The sequence below is a fragment of the Rhincodon typus genome, chromosome 9 (assembly GCF_021869965.1).
Source record: "Rhincodon typus isolate 14 chromosome 9, sRhiTyp1.1, whole genome shotgun sequence".
Taxonomy (NCBI): Eukaryota; Metazoa; Chordata; class Chondrichthyes; order Orectolobiformes; family Rhincodontidae; genus Rhincodon; species Rhincodon typus.
Window position 1 is genome coordinate 3845777 of NC_063340.1, and position 21823 is coordinate 3867599.

The window sequence follows — 21823 nt, forward strand, 5'->3', positions numbered from 1 at the left end:
AAAAACGTATTGCTGGAAATTGTTTGATTACTTCAGTATCCAGACGTTGAGTAATGTTTGATATACACCATTAATAGCTACTGGATCAGCCAGTAATCATCTACTTCTAATTTTTATCTAAACAGATTTTAATTTTGGGGCAGCCGTTGCTATTTCCAACTTAGAGTGCAGTGTGACTGTAGTTCTTATTCCATCCAAGTAGGTTGGTATCTTGTTTCTCATTGTAACTGATGTCCAGGAAGGGCAATAGAATACAAAATTCTACATCATTTATGATGCAGGAACAGCCTGTCTACAATTCTAACTTGCTTTAGTTTGACATTCCTTAAAGTACAAACTATAACTGGAGCCAATGAGTTGAAAGAATAAATCAGGTTTTATAATTGGGTTGGATTAGGATTTTCAGATATTGAATGGGCATGAAATTGAAATTTGATTTCAATTTTCACTGGTGCTCCCAGTTGGTTGTGGAAGAAAATACTTGTCATGGAGTACTTAGCCAACAGTCAAATTTGCTAATGTCAGCTGCTCAATTCAATTTTGCTTGAATAATATTTGCTGTTCTTAACAATGATCTACGTGAGAATCATTTAGTGTATTGCATTCCTTATGACTTTGTAGTTGTAACCCCAGTCACAGTAAATATTGTCTCACTGCTCTGGCACTATATCTTCATCTGTGGTTGCAGAGACTCACCTAATGAATTGTGTAGTTGGATTTTTTTGTTTCAAAGTGATATCTGCAGCCACTTCCAAATGTTAGTCTAGCATGTCATAATTTAACCTTTTGTATGGCTCTGTAATAGAAGTTGATGTTTGTTTAAACAAAGTGTCATTTATATCAATTGGCACAATTCATTCGCCATTGGCCTAACTGCTGAGTCTCACCAGATCAATTTGAATGATTGGCTCCACTCGATGTTTTGCTGTGGAGCACAATTTTCTACTGAGCTTAGAAATTCTAAATATTATCCTCCTATATCATTTACTGTGAACTGTCAAGAGATAAAGTTTGAATCCTTCTCAACCCCTGACTGCTTCTATTCATTTTTCAACATATTTTTACATATTTCCAATCAACAAAATGTGCAAGGGTGTAAATCAGCCCGTAGAACAAAGCAATGTGAGGGTAGCTGCATAATTTATTTTGATCTCCTAAGTGTAAAGCTGATTTAGTATCTTAAAAGGGTGGACACGTTTTTCTTTTTGTTTGAAATATCCCCGATCCTTCACTTCCTCATCTCTTCCAAACAGGACCCTCCTCCGTTTGCATAAGTAGGGGAGTGTGGGTCTGGGTTAAGAAATTTTAAGTGGCTAGTGATGAATCTCCAGCAGACTGTCTCTTCTGAAATGTTGTCTGGTCAGTCCGTGGTCTCACTTTTCACACTTAGTTTTAGATGTTGCTTCATTCTATAGTTTGCATAGGTCTATGGATTTGAACTATGTACAGTCTAAACTTAACTATACTATACTTGTACATGGAAACATAACTGCATAGAAGCTGTCATGGCTGTGTTTACTCTGGAAGCGTCAAGTCCATTCAATCATTAAACAAAACAATGTCCAAATCTCCACCTGCGCCATGGTGAAGTTACGCTGGCTAAAGATTAATAGGCTATTTGTGTTTGCTCAAATGCACTAAAGCCAGACTCCTTAACTCTTGGCTAGGACAAGGATTTGATTAATCTGTGTAGCAGCTGGGTCATATGACAATCTACTAAAGCTTGGAGTTAGTAACCAATGTATTGGCTGGGTCTGCTTTCAGCATCGAACTAAAAGAGATTGGATCAAGATGGCTAAGGCCAGGACAAGCAAGAACCTGGGTGAGCAGCTTTAAGGAGCTACATTTGAATTTAGATTGGCATGTGGAGGAACATTTTTATACCTGGATTTTGAATCTTCCTCCATCCTATAGTTTTGTGAAGACACTGGTGCTATTTTCCAACTTCTCCTTTTTGGTGGTTAGGATGTTGTGTATAAAAAATATTAATTCACCAATTTTACTTTTTCAGTTGATGCTGATGAAATTAAACGGCTAGGAAAGCGGTTTAAAAAACTGGATTTGGACAATTCTGGCTCGTTGAGTGTAGAAGAATTTATGTCCCTACCTGAGTTGCAACAGAACCCACTAGTGCAACGAGTTATAGATATATTTGACACTGATGGAAATGGTGAAGTTGACTTTAAAGGTAAGGTCTTTTTCAGCAATTAAGTTTAAAAACCTTTTTGAGCAAAATCTTTATTTTAAAAAAGAGGTTAGTTTGGAGTTGGCATTTCTGGACTTTTTTCATAAAGATATCTACGAATATATAGTATCCATGTAAAAATGTTATCACTGCATTGTTTATAAATTCAAGTTATTTGTTAATAAACCTTAACCAAGTAATGTTGTGTTTAGAATTTTCTGTATAAAGGTATGCTTACTGAAAATATGCAAAGCATGTTATCAACTATCTATATTTGAAAATCTGGTTTGGAGAATTTGTACTGTAGACCTTAAACTAGAAATTCCAAATTTAAATTCACTAAACTGTTGAAGCAAGGTGTTTACTGTTAAGGAATTGTTGGTAGTTCTTTCATGATTCTCCGCCACTTTTATTTGCCTTTAACGTGAACTATGTTTTGAATCTTAATCTACTAATAAGGATTCGAGCTTAATTTATAATTTGTCAAAATTGTATTGTAAGGCAAAACTTTCAGTATTACTTAAATCGATGAGCATTTATTAACAGAGCTCCATAGAATTGGTACATTTTTGATCAGTTAATTCAATGTGTCACAAGATCAAAAGCATCTTTTAGTGTGAACGCAATTGTTTAGTTACCAAGTGTTAGGTGGATTAATGTACCTGAATTTTTAAACATAGCCCTTTGTGAAATCATGGGTTTGGGACAATATTTAATATTTTATGATCTCCTATTTCAATTGCACTAAGTAGAACATTTGATGCACTTTCCAGATAATCTTTAAAATTAAAGTTGTATGAAACGAGGAAATGAAATTGAGTTTGTAGTATTTAATATGTTGGTGAATTTCAAGGTTAGAATCTTTTGAGAGTGAAGGTACATCTGTGCATCAATTTTACACAGATGAGCTGCAAAATTTCAAGTAAAATACATCAATTTTTAACAATGCCAATTTTATCAACTTCCCTATTTTATTTCCCTAAATTTTACAACCTAGCCTCCAGTTATAACTTGAAGTACAAAACTAATCGGACTTTGTTTGAGAAAAGCTAATAAAAAATTACAAAAGAAAAAAATGAATTTAAACGGCTTCAACTCTGATTTATAGATGTATTAGGTTTTATCTTCTTGAAATGAGCATTTACTGCATTTAAAATCTTTAACAATCAAGTAAAATAACTCAAGATTTGAACGATTTAATCTGTTTTAAGTTTTTTTTTAAAAATGTTGAATGGGGAGGTGGGTCTTTTCAGAATCAAAAAATGGCTGTATTTCATTAGGGAGCTTGCTTACTCCAGCTCGGCTCCTCTGTTCAAATAGCTGAAATGTAAACATTATGATTACTTCAAATGCTGTTTAAAAGAAACAGAATTTTTTAATCATGCCTTAAAGTGTGCATTTGCCAAGAGGAATGTATATTTGTGGCATTCACTTATTTTGTAAACCAGTGCAACCATATTCTTTCCAACCTTTTAAGTTTTATTTGAATAGGCAAGTTTTGGTGAAGTCAAACATGATAGAAATGAGTTGTTAGTTTTGAAAGTGTACTGAAATTAGAAGGCTTACCACTTTAGTCTGTGCTTAATTATTTCAGGGTTGGTTAGCTTTGTTAGCTGCATGGCTGCTTTTCAAGGTAGAATAATGCCAACATTGTGGGTTCAATTCCTGCACTGGCTGAGGTTACCAAGAACTGCTGTCTTTCTCAAATACTCCCCTTGCCTGATGCATGGTGACCCTGGGGTTAAACCAACACCAGCCATTTCTTTGTAATGAGAGAGAAACCCTATGATCCAGTCAGAGTATGGTGTCTTTACCTTTTACTTAATTATGTCCAGAGATCAAGTTGGCTTAACTAAAAACTGTTTAATTTGTCAGAAATTCATTCAAGTTTGTATTTGATAGAATATTTTTTCAGTTTTTTTGTCTCGACTTGTGTGAAAACTTAAATGTTCACTGACCCTCTTTTTTTCCATTACCTATAATTTCCTAGATTAAAACATAGAAACATAGATAGGAGCAGGAGGAGGCCATTCGGCCCCTAGAGCCTGCTCTGCCATTCATCACCATTATGGCCAGTCATCGAACTCAATAGCCCAATCCTGCTTTCTTCCCATAACCTTTGATCCTGTTCGCCCCAAGTACTGTATCTGGCTGCCTCTTGAATATATTCAGTGTTTTGGCATCAACTATTTCCTGTGGGAATGAATTCCACAGGTTCACCACTCTCTGGGTGAAGAAAGGTCTCCTCATCTCCATCCTAAATGGTTACCCGGAATCCTCACTGTGTGACCTCTGGTTCTGGACACACCTGCCTTTAGGAACATCCTCCCTGCATCTACCCTGTCTAGTCCTGTTAGGATTTTATAAGCTTGTATGCAATTACTCCCCTCGTGCGTCTGAAATCCAGCAAAAACAATCCTAGCCTAGTCAGTGTCTCCTCATATGTCAGTTCCACCATCCCTGGAATCAGCCTGGTTAAGCTTTGCTGCACTCCCTCAAGAGCAAGAGCATCCTTCCTCAGAAAAGGAGACCAGAGCTGCGCACACTATTCTAGGTCTGGCCCTGTATAACTGCAACAACACATTGTACTCAACCTCTCGCAATGAAGGCCAACATACCATTTGCCTTCTGCACCTGCTTGCTTACCTTCAGTGACTGGTGCACAAGGACACCCGGGTCCCGCTGCACACTCCCCTCTCCCAATTTACAGCCTTTCCGGTAGTAATCTTTTTGTTTTTGATTCCAAAGTGAATGACCTCACAAGGAGTGAGGAGTGAATAGTGTGATCTGTTTTTGTAAGAATAAATCTATCTTCGGGCAGCTGATAGAAGTACACTTTTATTTCGGATGTCCTTAATACAAATTATGACAATTTTTTGGAAGAAATGGGCTCCTTTTTCCAATCATACACTACTTCTGAGTAAATTATGTTCTGAGTGTTAATTTTCTACCTAGATTTAGATGTGACTGGCAAGTATAGTCAGCTTGCATCAGCCTTAAGCTGGTTTCATCTCCCATCTGGTCATGTGAAGTCTTTTGATTTAATTCCCTGAGACCTTGAATAGGATTTAGATGAAGGTAATGTAAAGCTCCACCTCCATTGTTATAAAAATAACCCTCAATAATCTGAGTTTGGCGCACAGCAAGGGATAGCATGCCCTTCGTTTGACATTTTATAAACCATAAATTGTTTGAAATAATTTGTTACATCATCTGGCAGAATGTTTATTTTGGAATTTTAGGTGCAATAGATATTACATTGGGAGTCCTGACTTTTGATGAATGAAATGCTGAAGTGATGATTCCATAGGAGTAAATGGTGAGAGTTTGCCTTTCACCGTCTACATAAGATGTTGAATAAAGTTTTAAACTTGTCAGCTTGTTCTATCCTACTGTATGAATGTTGCAAAGTACCATTTTCAACACGTTAAGAGGAGAAATTGATTTGCTTCAGGCTTCTTTCACTCGAAGATGCAGGTTCAGACCCTGCCTTTTGGTTGAGCTGTGGTTGAACTTATGTTTGTGGTTGGCAAAATTTGTCTTTTTTGAAAATGGATAGCTTTGTTTGAGGATGTTGCTGCAGTTAGTCCTTCAAAGTGTTACTGTTGGATTTAAGGTAAACTCTCTTTAGGATGGACTTTTTAAAAAAATAAACTTAGCACATTGCAATTCCACTAAACATGATGATAGCTTTTTAAACCTCTTACATAAAATTGTTAGCAGTATTATTTAAGTCAAAGTTTAAATATTTCAGGTGTAGAAGTCCTGTTATCCTCTTCCAGATGACTGTTGCCAACATATTCAAGCTGGTGACCTAGAGCTATCTGCGCATGGACAGTTTCATGCACTGTATAAATGTCTTCTGTAAAGCTGTGGTGAATTTTCCTACTGAAGAATATTCCCTCCCTAATGGCATTGTGGTCAACCTGGTGAATGCAGCGGTTCAAGAAGGCAGCTCACCACCACCTTCTCAAGGGCAACTAGGGATGGGCAAGAAATGCTGGCCAGCCAGCGACGCCCACATCCCACAAATGAATGGGGGGGGGAAAAAAACTTTTGTAGTATTTGCTTGGCTACAAACTGTCTGCGCCTTAGGAGTTGCGATGCCTCAGGGTAGGTCTTGGTATTTGTGCAGTGGACCCATTGATACTTGGTAATCCCAAATCAACTAGTAAGGCAACACTAAGACGTACTGCAGTGCATTATGCTACTTAATAGTAAGGTGCTGGTTGATCCGTAAATGACACCCGTATTTCCTACTCTATCCCTCTTTACCTGCACAGTAATTCAGATTATATGTTCTAATTTTGTGCGTGCGTGCATGCATGCGTAGTGCTCTACCTAGTGGTGGTGCTGCCCACACATGCAGCCTTTCTCTATTTGCATTTTCTTCATCTGAAATTCTATACTTTCTATTCCAAAACTGGGGTCATAGAATCATACAGCACGGAAACACACCCTTCAATCCAACCAGTCCATGCTGAACATAATCCCAAACTAAACTAGTCCAATCTGCCTGCTGTTGGCCCATGTCCCTGCAAACCTATCCTATTTCTGTACTTATCCAAATGTCTTTTAAATGTTGTAATTGTACCCACATCACTACTTTTTCAGGAAGTTCATTCCACACACAAACCACCCTTGGTGTTTTAAAAAAAAAAAAAAATTGCCCCTCATGTCTTTTTCAAATCCCTCTCCTTTCACCTTAAAAATTGAACCCCCAGTCTAGAAATCCCCCATCCTAGGGAAAAGAAAACTACCATTAACTCTATCTATACCCTTCATTATTTTATTAATTTCTATAAGGTTGCATCTCGACCTACACTCCAATAGGGAAAAAAAGAGTCCCAGCCTGTCCTTGTAACTCAAATCTTCCATACCTGCCAATGTCCTGGTAAATCTCTTCTGAACCCTCTCCAGCTTATTATCCTTCCTTTAACTGGGCAACCAGAAGTGGACACAGTATTCCAGAAGAAGTCTCACCAATATCCTGTACAACCTCAATGTGACTTCCCAACTACAGTACTCAAAGGACTGAGCAATAAAGGCAAGTGTGCCAAATGCCTAGATGTATACATTATGGAAGCAAGCCCTTCAGCCCAACTCGTCCGTGCCAACTAGTCTCATTTATCTGCGTTTGACCTGTATCCCTCCAAACCTTTTTTTATTTTACAGTCCATTTCCCTGTTGTCTACTTTCAAATGACTTGGCCTCTACAGACTGGCAGCCCTGGATGATTAAGCTTTTGAGTTGTGAAACTGATTTTTTATATATATAATAGGTCTGTTTCAGCTTCATTAAAAATTTGGTGAATTCTGTTGCTCCTTTTCAATGAACATCTGATATAAGCTAAAGAAAATAAGTGGTTTGCACCCAAGTCTTTAAACATCGCTTTGGGCATGCTCAAAGAAATATTTTGACAGTTCTTCAAATTTTAGCTATAAAGGACTTGTGCAATTTTTGTCCATGATCTCATCAGTTTGTGTAGTTAGTCATTTGCTGAATTTGATACATTTGGCTGAGGGATCTGTCTTGTATGTTGAGATGCCCTTGTTTGAGGCAGTTCATTTCATACACATTTCTTCCCCATATCCACAAAAGAGGCTACAGTTTGTGATAGCAATAGGCTATTTTGAGTCCCTGATCTTAGGTAGAATTTTGGGAATACTTGACATGGTGTTTTGAGCATTGGAATTATGTAAATGTTGAGCTTGCTGATATTTAATTGTTTAGAAGTACAGAAGCTTAGTTTTGCTCAAAAAGAGACATAATGTTGAAGCTTTTCATCTTGCCCTCACTAAGAATCACAAGAATATCAAATCTTAGGGGGCAACATCTTATACTGCATGTGAAGATGCTGCTCTTTGGTTGGCATGTGGAATCTGATTGATAGAAGTGTTGCCATGAAGAATGCACCAAGAAACAGTTAACTACCAAGCTTTTGTTTAAATTCAAACCAGACAGCTTGACTTTGGTCAAGGTATTGCCATGGGAAATACACAAGGGAGTGGTTGGCCCACAAGCTTTTATTTATCTGAAAAGGCACAAATGGACTTGTTATTTCTGTTTGCAAAGATCAGAGCCCTGCATGTATATATACATAGCTTCTAACATTTGTACTCATCTAGGTGTTCAAGTTCCAACAAGTGCAACTTGTATGTACACAAAAAATTTGGATAACTACCACACAAATGCCAGGCATTACATTTCATTCTTTGCAGGCACCAAAATACTACAACTGGCATTGAGTTCGTTTTCAGCAATTGCTAATTGATGTAGTGTTACATTATCTTTCAACTTGGGTTATTGAATCACAGAATTGGTATGATGCAATAAGAGCCTGTTAGCTTGCTGTCTGTAAAAAGTGTAGGGGCATTCTTAAGAGGGAGATCAGGAAGGCAAAGAACGGATATGAAATAGTTTTGGCAAATAAAGTTAAGGATAATCATTGCTTTGAGTATGAGAGTTTGGGACATTATGTGGAGGTTGTACAGGACGTTGCTGAGGCCTATTCTGGAGTCCAGTTCTGGCCTCCGTTATAGGAAGGCTATTATTAACCTAGAGACTGTTCAGAAGAGAATTGCCAGGATGTTGCTGGAAATGGAGGATTTGAGTTAAGGGGAGAGGCTGGATAGGCTGGGACACTTTTCATGAGAATGTGGGAGGTTAATAAAATAATGAGGGGTGTTGATAAGGTGAATGGCAGGTATCTTTTCCCGACGGTGGGGTATTTCCAGACAAGGGGGCATATTTTTAAGGTGAAAGAAGAGCGATTTTAAAAAATGACATGAGGGGCAAATTTTTCAGTGTGTTTCATGTGTGGAATGAACTTCCAGAGGAAGTGGTGGATGCAAGTACAGTTACAACGTTTAGGAAACATTTTAGATAAGTACATGAATAAGAAATGTTTGGAAAGATATGGGCGAAGTGTAGGCAGTTTGGGATCATGGGTCAGCATGGACTGGTTGGACCGAAGGGTCTGTTTCCATACTCTATGACTATGGCTCATTTTAAAGTTTGACTGAATATTGAACAAAAGCAGTTCCTAAACTTCAAAGCCCCTAAAAAGATGTCAGCATTTTGATTGGGGGAAAAGTTAAGTAACTATTGTGTATATATAGTGTCTGGAAATTAATTGATGGACTAAAAAGCAGGAGTGATATGAGAAAAGCACTTTTGCTTGAGGTAAAGTAATTAAAGTGCTCCGTCTAGAAATGTGGTAGAGGAAGCCTCAATTGAAGAAAGCAAGCAGTTGGCACTAGGAAATGATTTGAATGCAGTCACGATGGGTTGATTGGCCTCTTTTTGCATCATAAGACTTTTGTAATTCTTTAAAGACTTTGAAATGTTGAATTGGGTGAATGAAATTGATACTAGTTGTTGAATTTGTCTGAACTGCAAGGTAATTTCTGCCTCTTGTTTTGTTTATTGCTTATGTGTGGCATGTTTAAAGTGATGACTCCACATTCATTGCCATGTTCACTCCTTATCTATGTGATTAGCCCAGCAGTTGTTCTGACATTTAAGGGACAGCATAGCATCATTACTTGCATGTGAGGTAAAATAATTTTTTCTAATATGTTAAATGTTGCATCTCAGTAGTAAGCAGTATCAAAATATGCTGGTACTGTAATTCTAAAAGTTTCAAATCCTGTGTCTGTACCATTCTGCAAAAGGTTTGACTAAATGATCCAAATAGTTTGAGAGCTCATTTGGATGTTATCAGTCACTGCTTCGCTTTTGTAATTTAAGAGCAAAAGGCAGGACAGCAGGAATAAACGGCCTTTCCGCCTCTTTGAGTTGAAGACAGTAGTTCTTTGCCGAAGCTTCCTTAGTTTATAAAACAGTTAATTATGTTACTGACTATCAAACTCTCTAGTTAGGGAGTCACTTTGCTGCATGGTTCTAATATGGGTTACTGGAAATGCGTGTGTGTGCATTCAAATCTGCAGCAGAATTGCTTGACCATAGGAATCAGAAGGACCTGAGTGTGCACATTACCCAGCCTATAGTTTGTGACAGGTGGCTGCGGACTCTGGAGTGGCATAGGACCCAACCAAAGTCCCAGTTAAGAATGAGCTTCCTCGGATCGATTTGCATCCAACTAATTTTTAAGATATTTTGCCCGTCCAGACACAGTTGTGAAATGCATTACTGTTTCATTTTAATTTCACAAAGGCAGGCTTAAATTAAATGTCTTGTGTAAGTAGTGTGTTTTTGGTTAGATTTTGAGTAACCAAACAATATTCTTAAAAGTATGGAATGGGATATCATTGGTTCCAACTGTTAATATTGTGCAATGTAGGCAACTCTCCCAGTATTGGGCAAAGGGACTTCAGATATATTTGGCAGCAGTTTTTTACATAGAAACTGTCATTCTTTAGAACATGTGCTGTATTTCATTGTCATTGCCACAACCTGTTGAGATTCAGCGAGAGACAGCACTGTATAACACACAACAAAAAAAAATCCATCTGTATAATGAATAGTTAAGGTAAATCTTATGAATTGGTCAGCTCGTTGATAAAAGTAAAAGTTAAAGTCAAAATAATTGAAGCAGTCAGGAAAATGAGAGACTGGTTGAGCATTTTTTGGCATAAGTTTATGCGTACTGAGTTTGCACTCAATGCAGCATTTATTCCTTACGGAGCAGTTTTCCAAGATGTTTCTCTGCCCATGTGAATGAGTGATAAATACTATCAGTTCACCAATGGGGAAGCTTTTACTTGAAATAAGGGTTACACTTAGCTAGAGTTTAACCGTTCTTTTAAGTAAAAGCCTCCCCATTGGTGAACAGTGTGTCCTTGTGGTGCAGTGGTAGTGGCCTGACCCATGGACCGGGAGGCCTGTGTTCAAGTCCCACCTGCTCCAGAGGTGTGTAATAACATCTCTGAACAAGTGGATTAGAAAAATAGGTTAAATGTAGCTGGATTACAGTGTCAGTTTGAAGTCTCCCTGAATTTGGATGTTGGGTGTAATAACCATGTATTTACAAAGCATTTTGAAACACATTGAGTACAATACTTGATTATAGTTTAAAATGATTAGATTCTTTTATGTGACTGACTGACTGTTTCAAAGTATCAACAAGCCCTGTTATGGAATTGTTCTTTCAGAGTTTATTGAAGGGGTCTCCCAATTTAGTGTCAAAGGTGATAAAGAACAGAAATTGAGATGTAAGTATGATTTTAGTGTATTTGAATTTTAAATGATTAATGCATATTTCCTTTTGACTGCATTTCTTATTGTTTAGTACTAAAAATAATTGAAATATTTGTGGACTTGCCCATTGTAAGTTTGAAGGATGAGGAGAAAGCCATTACGTTTTAATTTTCATTTTGAACCTTTTGGATATTGATTGGCCTTAGCTGAGTGGGAAATACTCTTTCCCCTGAGCCAGAAAGCCAGTGGGCTCAAGCCCTGCTCCAGGGATGTGAACACATCATTTTGACAGGCACTTTTGAAGTACTTGGGAGTGCAGCATTACTGGCATTAATATATAATTGAATGAATATAAAGTATCTTATTATCTTATAAATACTGTACATGTTTCTCAATAGTGTTCATTGTTTGGGTATTTTTGTACCATGGGCCCTTCCTAGTTAACTTTTGATTACACTTCCCAAAACATGTTTTCATTGGGACTGACTGATGAGTGCTTTGGGGATGTAGGAGTAGAATTCTTAATATGGCAGGATCTCATGATCCTGGGTGGAGCTATAAAAGTCAGGATGGTTCATTTTTAAAAACATATATTTTTTTAGAATTGTTCTTCATGGAGCTTTGGTATTTTTAAAGTTGCAACCAAGTTCACTTTCAGTTCCCTGGATGCTAAATATTAGAACTCCCTTCCTGTGTTACCCTGTCCCCCTCTTTCCTCCTTGAAGACACTTTTTTGTTTGAAACACAACCTCTTTGATCAAGCTTTAGTTAATCTGATGTTGTTTTATAATGCTATTGTGAAACACCTTTTGAACACACTATTGTGTTAAAGGTTCAGTGTAAATATAAGTTGTTAGTTAAGTCATAGAATCCCTCTGGTGCACAGAGAGGTCATTTGACCCATTGAGTCTGCACTGACTCTGCAAAGAGCACAGACCAGAGCACCTGGCGGAAGGAAACCCATGCAGACACAGAGAGAATGTATAAACTCCACACTACCAAGGCTGGAATCGAACCCAGGTTTCTGGCGCTGTGAGGCAGCTCTGCCGCCACACAATTATTTTGAATTGTGTATTGGCTGATACTTTAAAAATATACAAAGGCATCTCAAAATTCATATTGTTACTCTTCATGGGATAGAAGCTGCACTTCTCCCATTGTTAATTCATAATTATCTGCTAAAACATAGTTCATCCCAATGGTGAAAGTAGCTCAAAATTATCTAGAAGATGCCTAAAGTAATACCTTAAATTTAAGAGTTTTACTGCAACAGCAATCCAAACTATTTTTCTTTCTCAGTTGCTTTCCGCATCTATGACATGGATAAGGATGGGTACATCTCTAATGGAGAGCTTTTCCAGGTGTTGAAGATGATGGTGGGGAACAATCTAAAAGACACTCAGCTACAACAAATTGTAGACAAAACCATAATTAATGCAGATAAAGATGGAGATGGAAGAATATCTTTTGAAGAGTTCTGTGCAGTAAGTAAATCTGTTTTCTGCACAAAAATATGTTGCAGCATTTTTTCCCCCTGTCTGGACAATTTACTAGGACAGAGCATCACTAAGGTATTTTATTTGTTCTGTTAATAAAAGATAAAATGAGGTCTTTAAATATTGAACATTAAGTAGACATGCTTGTATTGAATTTTTAATGTTAAATTTTAATGCTGTTAGGAATATTGAACCTATTTGACTAATGTAATTGTTCTGTTAAATTTTTAAAATTGATTTTCCTGATTGGTCAAGTCATAGCCAAAGAAATCCTTGTATATTGAAAGGGAAGTTACTAAGGATTTGCTTACTCGCAATTTTATTTACTATGGACTTAATTCTCCAGCATCAATGCTGCTGAAAAATGAAATCGTTTATCGTTGGGAAAATTTGAAATTGTTTACAAGGCTTTCCCCCCCCAGACATGAAATACGCGCAGAGTTAAATCATGATCCAGCCATGTGGAATGATGTTTGAGTACCTTCTTTGTGCCTGGGCTTCCTCTCCTCCAACTTCAGCATTGCCCCTTGACTGAAATAAAGTCTTCAGCAGTAGCATGAACTCACCTGCTAAAATGGTTCCAAGAATGACTGCCAGTGAGAAACTATCTCTGCAGTTCAGTGCTCAGTTAGTTGGCACAGAATATGTCAGTGCCAATCTGTCAATACTTCTTTGCCAGATGATGTAAATACAAATGAGGATAGTAGCTTGCAACAATCCACACACTGAGCATTACTGTCCAAATGTAACTGTGCAAAGGCCTACACGTCTAGCACATCACACTTCAGTGCTATGGATGCTAAACGGTAGCTTTCCTTGACTAAAATGGATTCTCTTTGGTATGCATTTGTTGACGTTTGTGGACTGAAAATGGATGAATTAATGGGTAGGTTGGCCATCCTCTGCACTGGATAATCTGTTGTTCAGTGAGCTAGTTTGAATTTGGTAGCCTTTGAATTCTGCATTGTGTCATTAAGATGCAGTGGCAGAGGTTGTGGTGTTCATGATAGAACAGTTGATTGTGTGGTATCACTACAGCATTTTGGTGCAGTTTTCACATGTTGAGCCTAGTTTCCTCAGAACTCAATAGATTATACTTCAAGAGTGGATGCATCGTCAAAAAGCGAAAGGATGCCATATTGGTTTGCCATATTAGTTTGATTTTTTTGTATGAGCAGTTCGAAGGGCTGCAGCTGTGCCCAGTGCTGTTCCTGCCCGCCCCCCCGCCCCGCCAATCCAAATGTATACACTTGCCAGCAGGGGGGGGTCACTGCAAGTCAGAATGCCTTTTATATTCTCAATCCAGCAGCTCCAACTGCTGATGTGGCTAGCTCGGCACAGATGGGCTGAACAATTGCACTAGCCTTCAAGGAGCTCAAGTTGTTTTTCAGTCACTGTTGTGTTCTGAAGCTGTGCGTACTTGATCTGTTGTATTGCATGGATTGCAGACATCCATGACTGCAAAATAAACATTTCTTACATTATGTTGAATATTAGAGCTAAGAAAATCATCTTGCTTGAAACTAAAAAGTAAAGCAGTGGAGTTGAAGAAAAGGAATGGACGGACATACCTTTTTGTTGTTAGTTATATGACTATGGAGTAAGAAACTATAATTTCCAAACTGGGAACTGATCTTTATTCCAGTTATGTGAAACACAGTCTTGGCATGCTAGAATCTATTTAGTTTGGTGTTGACACAGCTATGGCCAATCTGGAATGGGACTTCCTTATTCATATTCCTGAATTTTCTGAATCTTGATTTTCCTATCAAAATAATTACAGTGGGGATCCATTATAACATGGTTCAATATACTGAAATTTTCTTAATGCAGGGGTCTTACCAAAAGAGAGAAATCTTTAATTCAAAACTTGCTAGTTTAAAAATGGGAGTTTTCAATTTAACATGCTCTGGTAATATTGCAGTTTTAATTTTGGGGCTTCACCATGTTATTATATGCTTCTGGTTTTTGTGTGTATGTATAGATGATTTAAAGAGCCTGTCTCCTAATTATCCAAAATGTTGCATGTTTCGCAGTTCTGTTATTCGGTGATGAAGGCAAATACTCACCATTTATACTTTCCTATCCAGGTTGTAGGAGGCCTAGACATCCACAAAAAGATGGTGGTTGATGTGTGACCTCTTTCAAGGCTCTACCCAACACTTCTGCTTTCTTCTCCATTTCTGAAGATCTGCTCAAGACATCCAGCAATGCTTTCTGTGTATTTAATGGAAGTATTTTCTCTGTGAAGCCACTTTTTCCAACATGAGCCTCAAGCCAACTAAGTGTTATTGAACTTCAATTCTCTCAATAACCCAGTGTAGCACTTTAAAAAGTCTGAAGGACAGCTGTAAAGGAGCATCTCAGTGTGGTGGAGAAGGGGAAGGGGCTGGATTCTTATTTATTTCATTCTCATCTTTTATAACAAGGAAGTATATCTGTAGCTTTGTAAATGTAATAGCAGTAGTTTGGGCTTTAATAAACTTGATGCAGAGATTTGATTTGAAATAATTAAAAAAAAAAAGTAGTCTACGAAGTGCCAAGCATGGATTACACAAACCATTTTAAGATACTTTTGTCATAACATTATCGATGTGTGTTTTTATTTGCTTTCCCATTATATGTATTTCTTGTCTGGTAATAAATTTAAAAACTGTTGAAAAATAGTCAACAGGGTATTTTTCCACTGTTCTTGTTTTGGTATGTTGACTTTTAAAGTAAATGTTTTTGCTTCTGGTCATAATTATTTACATTTTGTTAACAAATGTTCCATATTTTATGAGTTCCTTGTTAGGGACTGTCTGTTTAGTTAGTTCTTCCCCTCGGTAACTACTCCAACATATTGTAGATAACAAGACTCCCAAGTAAAATGGCAGGATGATTTGGTGGTATGTTCTTATACTGTCATGGTAGCTTGGTGACAATTACCACGTCAAGACACTGTTTATCAGAATTCATCATCTTTGAAGTCACACCAGATTAAACTGCACATTGACCTCGCAGAAACATATTTGAGAACAGCATAATATCCCAGTTACACTGACCACTTTAAAAACGTGCAGTTCAGTTCATGTCACGATTTGGACAGAAAAGGATAATCCACATCTGTTAATGTGGCCTTTTGTTCAGGAGAAAACTTTACATTCAAAGTTAGCTAGTTATACCTCCTGGTTATCCACTTGTCACATTGTGAAGTTGTAATTTTTTATTTTTGGAGCTTGAAATTATTCTTCCTTGTCTAATTGCAATTTGTACAAGTGCAATACACAGTGAGCTGTATTTAGAGTTCCTTTTGCGCAAACTATTGCAATCCCCTTGGCTTTCTTGTGAGTGCAGGATAGGTTATAAAGGAAGTAAATAAAATTTGCACCAAGAATAGTTTCTATAATTGATGTAATCCAGTCTCTTCATTTTAAATTGTCATGGGGAAAAGGGAGCAGTCAAAACTGTTTTGTGCTAAGATTAAATCATTCAAGCAACACTCTCTCCTGTTGCTGTTCCTTCAGCTAAGTGCTGCACACTGGTGGGCTCTGACTTTGTGTGAGAGATCCAGGTGCTTGGTGTCTTTGCATGATTAACTTTTTGCATGTAGATTGAAATATTCCTCTTGTTTACATAAATTGCAATGTTCATATAAAAGTTGCCAAATGTTGGTAAATGTTGAAGAAAAAGAACTCCACTAACTATATTCTTTCTTCCTCTGGATCAGTGCATGGCTTGTAACCACAGCCAGTTGTATCTGCTCCACTGTCAATTGCCATGTGCTCTGTTTCAAGGGGAATCTAGTCTTCTGTGAATTTATTTGTACATAAGCATTTGTTAGTCATGTAGGGAATGCTCTTTCCCTTTGCTTGTGCATAATTTGACTGCAGTCCACAGTAGTGCACACATCTTTTTCCTTATGTGGGAATGTTTTTAGTTTGTGTAGGGGGGAAAAAGACAGGTAATATTGAATGTTGAGTTTTCTTCTCTGCATGTTGCATCATATGCTGTGGGATTATTGGAACCTTCATCTGTAAGTACACTGAAAATAAAATATTTGAAACTTCTTTGTCTGAATAGCTTACTTTGAGGGAGAACAGTTAGTATTCTGGAACAAAGTGCTGGAGGTACTCACCAGATCTGGCAAAGACAGTTGATGTTTTAAGTCTGGTATGACTTCTCAAAAGTTCTGCTCAAGAGTCAGTCATCATGTCAAGTCCTGCTGAGTTTCTCCATTTTAACATTTACTGAAAATCTGACTAGCTTTAGGAGCATAGAATTTTGAATAACACAGGATACCTATTGATCTCTCCCCCGGAAACCTTGAGCTCAGCTCACTTGTCTGTACCCTAACCTGAATAAAGCCTTGCATGATCTACTTAGTTTCCAGTCAAGTGAAGTCTTAAATAATCTACTCCACAACACTTCAATAGCTGGAATCCACTAGTTCTGATTGTCAGCATAAGCTCTAGTACACTTTCCTGAAATCTCTGCATCTTTATCTTGTTTTTGTCATGACAATGTAAACAAACTTGCTTGTTCTTCATCCTAACCTCATGGTTGTTGCATGTTATCAAGCAGTTTGTCATAGTAACTGAAAACAAGCTGTGCAAAGTATGTCTAGAACAATTTATTTGTTCATTTACATTAGTAAATGCCCCTACACTAAGGGAAAAAAAAAAACTTGTCTGTAAAATTCTGTATAATTTAAGTAGCCATTGGAGAAAAATACTCCCAAACCAGTCCCTTAATTTATCATGCAGTGAGATCACTGCACAATTAGAAACGTTCTGCTGCTCTGCTTGCTACTGCTCGGATATTGCCGTAAACTTTAGATGGAGGGCTCCCTGTAACAAAAATTAAAAATAAAAATCAGACAGCTACAACATTATCAAGTCAATGATAGGATTGAATACAAAATGTGTTGTGACTCATTATAGGTTGGTGTTCAGATTACGCAAAGATGTCTAATTGAACTGAACCTAAATCTGACAGCTGCTTGGTATGATTGAATAAAGCCTCTCCAGCTTCAGTTGAAGAAATAAGTTAAAAGCAAGAACCATTGAGGTCTAAGATAATCCACAACATTGAAGCAACAGGCCCACTGCTCAATTGAAAAATACTGTATACAAACAAAACTAGGAGGTTGAGAAAGTAAAGCACGAGAAAAATTCCACATGGAAATAACTCTGGTAGGCACTACCAAGTTGTTGAAGCATCTCGATAAACTCCATGTAGAGTTTTAATGGAATAAGGCTGCACAGCAAAGGATTTGCTAATATGAATTTGGTTTCCCAGCAAAAAAAATCTAATTCCAGCATTTTCTGTTTTCATTAGTGATTTTTGCCTGAATGTGCAGAGGTTTTCATCATTACCTCTCCATTAGCACTAAGTAGTACAATAAGATAAGTTTTTTTTATTTCAGTATCTGTTAAACTTTGCAAAAACTTTATAAAAATTGTAACATTAAAGGGCCAGTTTGTTAACTTTGAAACTAACTGACTTCATCAAAAGATAAAGGGATGTGGTAAATGCATATGGATGGAATGAGTTTACAGATTAGCCATGACTAAGTGACAAGTGGGGGGAGGCAGCAAATACCTCGATTTAGTGTTCCTATTCTCCCAAGTCATTGAAATGGGACATTACTAGTCCAATGCCAGTTAAATTATTTATCTAAATACCAATGGAATGATTTCATGCTGTTTTTAAATCACCTCCATTTTGGCACTGTCTTGGTTGTTAGAGTGGCCGAAGGCAAAGATAACTTTGCTTCTGCTTCTAATAATTTTACTAGTTAATATTGCTGAAAGTGACATTAAGCACCATCTTCATGCTTGTCAAGCATTCACATGAAAACAGAATCATTTATTCACCCTACTAATGAGTTTTTTTTCCCCCCTCCAAAAGGTATTAGAGGCTTCTGAGAAATGAGTGAAGTCCAGTTATGGTCCAGTAGTCAGCTTAATCAAAATTGACATACTCCATTTCAGTGAAAATTAAAGCAAAATAAAAGACAGGCACTTAAATTTAGTGTATGACAATGCAACAAGAAATATGCAAGTGTTTGAAAATTGTTTAAGGGAGTTCCTTGCACTTGTTAGTTTACAAATTCTTGCAGATTAAGATCACTATCGTACCTAGGATAAGGTTGCAGATTGCTGTCCGAGCCATCTTAATGTTTTGAAAAGAACCAAGGATGTGGACTTTCCTATTAAGACAAAGAATAGGTCACAGATTTGAACACAATCATACAACATACTCCTCAGAAGTCAGCTAATGTTCAACTCTAACATGGTCTCCAGCTACATTTAGTATTCTACTTGTTTAAATAGAAAACAAGTGAATAATTTGGTCAACACAAATAAGTTGCTCATAAGATAATAAACTGTAATTAGTAAATTTCAGACTGCTTATCTCAGTAGATGACTTGTAAAAGAAGTCCTCAGATAGAAATGGAATTTTGAAGGACCAGACAAAAACTGTTGATTGCATATCAAAGAAACTGCCATTGAAATGTACTGTATTCTGTGCAAGTGCACATTTATACACAACTATTTAGGCTTCAGTGACTTAGCTTCACCAGGTATCTGCATTACTGTACTGTAGTATTATAAATGCAGTACACTTTAATGATAATGCATCTGCTCCAGTCTTCATCCTTACATATCCAAATTGGACATTTAGTGTACGTTTCCCTAAACATTTTAGCTGTGGAAAATAGCAACATCCAAGGTAAAAGTTTGTTTGGAAGATGCTATCCTTCCCAATACTAGGCAAGCTTAGGTTATATTTAGGATACTACAGTACTGACTCATGCAGATATCACAGTGCATTAGATGATCTCTATCAAAGAATATTCAAGACAGCTCAAAGTGAATTTTTTGCTTGTAAAAATAGCGGCATTTGCTGTTGAAGACTAGTTTTGATTAGCTTCCAACATCATAATGCTATCACATGCTTATATTTCAACTAGTATGATATTATGAATTTCTTAAATTGGCCAAGGTACAAGGGAAATCCACAGGAAGATTGGGTGCTCTCCAAAGGAATTGAAGTACTTGGAATTACTTATAATGCCTTTTCCATAAGTGGTTCATCACAATCTGAAATGCAGGATGTCTCTCAGCTAAGACAAAACACACTGTCAACCAGCAAAAACTTTATACCTGAAATACCAGACATTTACTGCATTATCACAACCTCTGCAATGTCAGAGTAGTCAACTGAGGGTGAGTGAGAAGGCTCTCTGCTGGTAAGTTTTATCTAAGGCAAAGATGCGTTATTATTTAAGTCGTTTATGCTGCAAATAAAGCGTAAGTGATGTGTATACCCTTGCATTACGTTTCTATTAGTGTGTGTTTTTACATTATGTGGATTGCTTGATCAACTGGTACCATCCTGGTCACATAGGTGCCAGTTAATAAAAAGTTTGCTGTACTTGATGTTTTAGATTTTAGTGCTAATCCCACATTGAGAAAGTTGAAAGAAACAGCCCAAAATGATTGTGTACTCACGAGTCAGCAAGAACTATTCTTGTTCTTGTTACATTTTCTATTGTAAATTTTGTTTTTCCTCCTTTGCCAGCTATTCGTCCTATTGCCCTGGAAAGATGGTCACCTTTTAATGGTTTCACTGGAGGAAGAAATCAAGTCTGAATTATCATTTCTATTTACACATTCACTTTAATTAGTTATACCAAAAGTCTGAAACACTTCAAGAAAGTTTAAAATATTGAGAATTGATGATTCCTTTTTGACAGGGAGTCAGGCTTCCCAACTTTTCTCCCCATCTATCAGAAAACAAATTCCAACTTCTAATGGTAATATCATCTGTTTGAGCTGAACCGCTACTGAAACACACCTCTACACATTTGTCACTTCCAGACTTGAGTGGCCAGTCTCCCGTCTTCTGTACACATCAAATTATCCAAAATTGTCCTTCAATTTGCAAACCAAATTTTCTTCCATTTATTTTAATTTAAAAAGATGCTCCTCCTCATCTTCAAATCTGTTCACGGCCATGCATTAGAGCTTCCCAAAGTTCTATCGGCCCCTTGCACCCACAGCACACCCAAAAACACACTGCATTCTCCAAAATATCCCCCCAACTCTTCACTCAATTGCAACTTTGTGCATTGAATTCGTCCCCTCCCACCAGATACTTCTCCACCTCTCATTATTTTAATATCTTTCTTAAACTCTCTTCTACCCCTCCAAATATTTGTCAGTCAATTTTTGTTCATTTATACCCTTCAACCTTTCAGTATGTTACTATAAATATGTAGTGGAAGTCCAGCAATTCTTTACAGAGCCAGGTTAACATGCCATAACTTTTGATACTGATAAAACAACAGCCATAATAAACTCACCATCAGTAATGTCAAACGTTTCTAGGAATAGGTCATCCAACCGAACTAATGCTAAGGCATCCTACATAAACAGATAAAATAAATAAGGACTGAAGGTGAATTCTATGCACTGCAAATTTAAAAAACTGTACAGCTAAAGATTGAACCTCTTAAATAACATGTTAAATTAAGATCGTATTTGTCTATTCCACTTGCATAAGTTACAACCAAAGATCCAATGGCACTTTTGTGACTTCATTCTTTCGTGAGATGTGGGTATCACTGACTAGGCCTACAGATACTGATACTAGTTTGAGGAAGGGTCACCGGACCCAAAATGTTAACTCTGTTTTTTCCTTCACAGATGCTGCCAGACCTGCTGAGCTTTTCCAGCAACTTTGTTTTTGTTCCTACAGATGTTGCCCATTTATGATGGTCTTTGAACCAAGAGCAGTTAAGAATTAACCAGACGGTTGTGGATCTGAGTGACATGTTATCTGTACTGCTATCGAAACCCACCTTCACAGTTATATCACTTCCAGGCTCATTAATGAACCATATTGGTTGTTGCAACAACCAATGGTAATTGCCAAGGTTACCATTACCGAGAATTGATTCATATTCTAGATTAATTGAATTTAAATTCAA

At 37.2% G+C, this 21823-nt stretch overlaps 2 protein-coding genes across 6 annotated transcripts in view; both read left to right on the forward strand.

Annotated features, from left to right (window-relative positions):
- Positions 1-16892, forward strand: part of ppp3r1b (protein phosphatase 3 (formerly 2B), regulatory s1ubunit B, alpha isoform, b) — a 63117-nt gene extending 46225 nt beyond the window's left edge. Inside the window, exons 3-7 of one of the 2 annotated variants that reach the window (XM_048601249.1) lie at positions 1765-1822; positions 2012-2188; positions 11302-11361; positions 12647-12831; positions 14934-16892. In XM_048601249.1, coding sequence (XP_048457206.1) covers positions 1765-1822; positions 2012-2188; positions 11302-11361; positions 12647-12831; positions 14934-14981 — 528 coding nt within the window. In that variant the 3' untranslated portion in view covers positions 14982-16892. The remainder of the gene's footprint in view (positions 1-1764; positions 1823-2011; positions 2189-11301; positions 11362-12646; positions 12832-14933) is intronic. The other variant, XM_020533250.2, reaches the window with a different exon arrangement.
- The window catches only part of LOC109930670, a 135753-nt gene that overhangs the window by 101172 nt on the left and 12758 nt on the right, over positions 1-21823 (forward strand). The gene's annotated exons all lie outside the window — the stretch shown is intronic.